The 5223-nt window shown below is 30.9% G+C and overlaps 1 protein-coding gene across 1 annotated transcript in view; it reads left to right on the top strand.

Annotated features, from left to right (window-relative positions):
- The first annotated feature begins 3300 nt into the window (after nt 1–3300).
- LOC101489920 (transcription factor TGA2.3-like) overlaps nt 3301–5223 on the top strand; it is a 4455-nt gene continuing 2532 nt past the window's right edge. Inside the window, exons 1-4 of the mRNA XM_004513937.4 lie at nt 3301–3635; nt 3740–3843; nt 3951–4027; nt 4664–4885. Coding sequence (XP_004513994.1) covers nt 3571–3635; nt 3740–3843; nt 3951–4027; nt 4664–4885 — 468 coding nt within the window. The 5' untranslated portion in view covers nt 3301–3570. The remainder of the gene's footprint in view (nt 3636–3739; nt 3844–3950; nt 4028–4663; nt 4886–5223) is intronic.

Here is a 5223-nt window from a genome sequence, read left to right on the forward strand (position 1 = left end):
CATCGTTTCCAAGACGGATTGAAGTATGAGATTCAAGATTCCGTCTTACCTTTGGGAATTCAACGTTTCCAAGCGCTGGTGTTGATATACATTCAAATTTCCCATTATGGTTTCAACAACAAGTACATCTCGAAGAACAAACTCCTATCAACATCCACTTGAGACATTTATCTATGTCTGCTGGAGAAATTAAATATTATATGGTAATTACTTACTATTTATAATTTATATTAATTTATATTCAATTAATCATCACATTTCACCATAAACTTGACATTAATTTAATATTTTAGGAAAAGCAACTTGGAAGGGAGGTCACTCAGGCAGAGATACATCGATATCTTCATGTTAATCCTGAAACAAATGAGTATGAATTATCAAAAATGATTCAGATAATTATTATATATTATTTATTATATATTAATTAGACCTATAAATTATTATATATTAATTATTAACTATTTTAATTTTTAATTTTTTTAATATTTTATATAGGAACAACTTCAACAAGTTATGAAAGAATGGGATGATCATCAAGCTACTCTTCCTCCTGCTCAGCGAGCTGGTCCAGTGCAGCGGAAACAATATGAGATCCCAAGTTTTATGAACATCAGTGGTGGCAAGTACAAAGGGTGTGTGTTGGGTGCCGGTAGTTTATCATCAACCTTTGTGAAAGGTCCAACCGGCTATATTCATACTGAGACGTCTTCTTCTTATGCTAGTACGGATCGATCTCATCGTCCATCGATAGATAATCTTGATATCTTCATGTTAATCCTGAAACAAATGAGTATGAATTATCAAAAATGATTCAGATAATTATTATATATTATTTATTATATATTAATTAGACCTATAAATTATTATATATTAATTATTAACTATTTTAATTTTTAATTTTTTTAATATTTTATATAGGAACAACTTCAACAAGTTATGAAAGAATGGGATGATCATCAAGCTACTCTTCCTCCTGCTCAGCGAGCTGGTCCAGTGCAGCGGAAACAATATGAGATCCCAAGTTTTATGAACATCAGTGGTGGCAAGTACAAAGGGTGTGTGTTGGGTGCCGGTAGTTTATCATCAACCTTTGTGAAAGGTCCAACCGGCTATATTCATACTGAGACGTCTTCTTCTTATGCTAGTACGGATCGATCTCATCGTCCATCGATAGATAATCTTGACCAGTTAAAGGAGCAATGGGCAAGTGCGCAAGAAGAAAAGACACAACAGCTGATACAAGCCGCAATTGATAAATTGAATGAGGAATGGAAACAAAAGTTTCAAGAGCAGCAGCGCAGTTTCAGTAGCAACAACAATTTCAACAAAAACAATTTTCATTTCCTCCTGTGTTTCATCAGCAGTTCCCGCCTCGACCTCAATACTTACATCAACAACTACTATTCCAGCAGCAACAAAATTACTCTCAATACTCCCAGCAACAGCAACTGCCTCCAAATTTCCAACAACAACACCAAGATCCTCCGAATTCTGCCTTCCAGCAACAACAGCAGCCAATGTTTCAACAACAACAATATTTTCATAATTATCAGTATGTTCCGCCATCTTCACATTAACTTCCTCAACCTCAACCAGATCATCAAACTGCATACCGACCAACTATGCCAACAGCTGACTTGATCAAACCAGATTTAAATCAACCTCAACCAGCTAGGGCTCCTTCTTCGACTAGTGGTGGTGCAATTGAAGATGAAATCCAATTTCAAACCATGATGTCTCCTCCAACACAAATTAATAATACTTTTGAAGGACTTCTTTCGTCGAGTAACATTGCAGGAAATAATGATGGTGGGAGTGGAGCTGATTAGAGGAATTATTATGAGGATTGATGTAATTTGAATAATTTCATAATTTTATTTTTGGGTTGTAATGAACGCATATTTATCTTGTCATAGTTAACTATTGTGTGTTTAATTTTGGGTTTGTAAGACATTATTTATTAATTTTGGAATGTTTTATTTGGTTTGGTAGTAATTAATTACTTTAATTATTATTAATATTATATTTTTATATATAATATTTATTTTAATTTTTAATTTTAATTTAATTTAATTTTAATTTTAATATATTTTTAATTTAAATTAATCTTTAATTATAATTATAATTTAAATATTATATTTTAAATTTAATTTAAATGATAATTAAATTGTAATATTATATTTTTAATTTAAATTTTTAATTTATATTCAGATTAGTTTATTATATATTAAATTTAATTTATATTGATATTCTATTTTAAATTTAATTTAATTGTAATTTTAATTTAAATTTTAAATTTATATTCATATTAATTTATTATATATAATATTATAATAAAACATCAATTTCGAATTTAAAAAATTAATTTTTTAATATACTTAATATTTTGTGACGGCCTAAGCCCTCACAAAATATTTATTTTTTAATCTGGACAAACCTTTGTGGTGGCCTAAACCCTCACAAAGGGAAGCATTTGTAGCGGCCTAGGCTCTCACAAATGCTTAACTTTTTTAAAATCAGCCTGTCCTTTGTGGCGTCCTGTACCCTCACAAAGTGAGACATTTGTGGCGGCCTATGCCCTCACAAAGGAAAGCGTTTATGACGGCTTTGACCCTCACAAAAAACAACGTACATTTCACCATTTGTAGCTGTTTTGGCCGCCACAAACGTTTGTGACTAACGTATTTGTGGCTACCTAAGGCCGCTACAAATGCCCCTTTATGGCTGCTTTCTACCTTTTGTGAGGGCTTTCGACCCTCACAAAATTCTTGTTTTCTTGTAGTGACCACTCTAATTTTTATAATCATCCCCTTAAAATTTGTTCTTTTAAACATAATGTTATATATTTTTTTTATCCTTATAAAGTATCTTCAGGGCATTTGAAACCCAGATAAAAATTATACTTCAACAATAATAAATTTGTTCAGTTTTTAGTAATTTAAAATTAGTAACTTTTAAAAAGCAATTATGTTTACGAAGATATGCGTTTATAATAAAGAATAAATACAAAAAAATTATATTAAAAATTCACTTGTGTTTTAAATTTTTTACAATTTCTTTTAATTTTATTTTCAATACAAAATTTCGTTTTTGGTTATTTGACAAGTACTTACAAAAAGTGTTCTAAATTACGTTTCAAATTGAACAGTATTATTATATATATATTTTTAATTTAAATATTTAAATATTTTATTCTTGTCATTATTACACTATTATCACATCATTCTATCACTTCTTCTTCTTGTTCTTCTTTTATTATTCCCTGTCACTTTTATCAATGCGTACTTATCCTCGTAGTAGCTGTTTAAAAAAAAATCTGTCCAAAATATATTAGTATAAACAAAAGGAAAAGTACTAATAATAATACAATTCAATACGCCATCCTCTTCTTAAACATACATCAAGATAGTCCTTCACTTCTCATAATCTTCCGTTGTTTAACTTACGTTGCTCCTTTGTTAAAATAGAGAAAGGAGAAACCTTATACGTTATGTGTGTTATTGTGTTTCTTAGTAGATAAATAAAATACACACATTAACAGTTACTAATTTTATTTTATTTTTTTAAATTATGCAAAGTTTCAAGACAGCTCAATCAAACTCTCAACTCTATTGCCACCAGTCCTTCTTGCTTCGGTATGTATGTATGTATCTTTTTTTTTTTTTTTGCATTCTTTTGAGAGAGAAAAATGATTCATGTGTTAAAAATCGGAAATTTGTTTTCTGTTTTGAAAAAACAGGGGGGACGACATAAATAGAAACCCAATGCGTTTCTCTGATCTTGGAGACTTTCATCATTCTTCTCCTTTCTTTCAACAACAAGATGCTGTTGATTTAAGTTCAAGTAACTTCTGATTTTTTACATATAATAATAATATATGCATGTTTGTCTGTGATGATATGAAACAATATCATACAATTTCATTTTGAATCTAAATTGGTTTTTTGCAGGCTGTATGTTTAGTATTGTAAAGTCAAGCAATGTTGTTATTGGTGGTAGTAACATGCAGTATGGGACAATCAACACGGTTTATCATTCTCTCCTTTTCTCTTTTTGTTTAATACATTATTATAGACTTCATTTTAGTACTTGTTGTGGCATCCTATTTAGTTTCTGAAAAATAAAAACTCTACAAATCTACGAAGCTTAAACTCAGACACACATATGCTGAACAGTGACACATATATACTGGTAATAATTTTCGAAGATAAAAATTATTAAATGTAAATATATGTGTTGTGTCATATTGGTGCTAGATAGTTCTTTAGAATTAGGCACTCGGGACATGTTAGTTCTTAAACAAAATTTAAACACCCAACACAATATCCAACGGAAGAACAAATTTTTGTTGAGTGACTATTTGAGGATTTATTTGTAGGGACTAACCCGGGTTATACAATTGATATTTACACTTGATAACTATATTTACACGGACACTGGATACGAAACACTAACATGTTGACATTGGTACTAATTTGAGAAAATAAATTATTTGGATGTAATCAAGGTGTTGGCGTCGTATCAGTGTTAGACACCTACATGTGTTGGACATTGGAACACACCTTCAATCAAAGGTGTCGGTACAACAGAGCTTGATAATGATAAGTTAATCTTTCTGTTATGTGTTTTGAATCTGGTTAAACTTTATCATGTGTTTTCGTAGAATGTTGGGTCTGCAGAGATTGCTACAGCCGGTGCAGGGTGTTCGGATACAGCGCAGCAGCAACTCATATACAACAAGGGAATTGCGTTGCCTATGGCGAATTGTCATGTTGAGAACTGGGGCGATTCTGGAATGGCAGATAATAGCCAACAAACTGATGATACTTCCACTGATATTGACGTTGATGTTGATATTGATATTGATACCGATGATAAACACCAAGTGAGTATGCTCTCCATCTCTCAATATTTGTTGTTATGCTTTAATAGATTATGGATACAAATAATACACAAATTCAACTGTTTTCATCAATTTATACTTTTGTTTTGCTTTATTCATGCCGTGTTGTGTGATGGACAAATCTGCTTCACTTTTAATCAAGTTGAATATCGTTATTGGTAGTGCGTGTACGAGTGTCTTTTTTTGCTACCATCATGAATTGAGATATACAAGTATCTTTTCAATGTTTTGTGTAGAAGATGTTTCTGTTGGATGAGTAGTGTGTTTCATTGATCTCTGATAGTCTTTTTCAACTGTGTTAGAGCAATAGAGGAAAGAGT

Source organism: Cicer arietinum, chromosome 2, assembly GCF_000331145.2.
Source record: "Cicer arietinum cultivar CDC Frontier isolate Library 1 chromosome 2, Cicar.CDCFrontier_v2.0, whole genome shotgun sequence".
In the NCBI taxonomy this organism is placed as follows: domain Eukaryota; kingdom Viridiplantae; phylum Streptophyta; class Magnoliopsida; order Fabales; family Fabaceae; genus Cicer; species Cicer arietinum.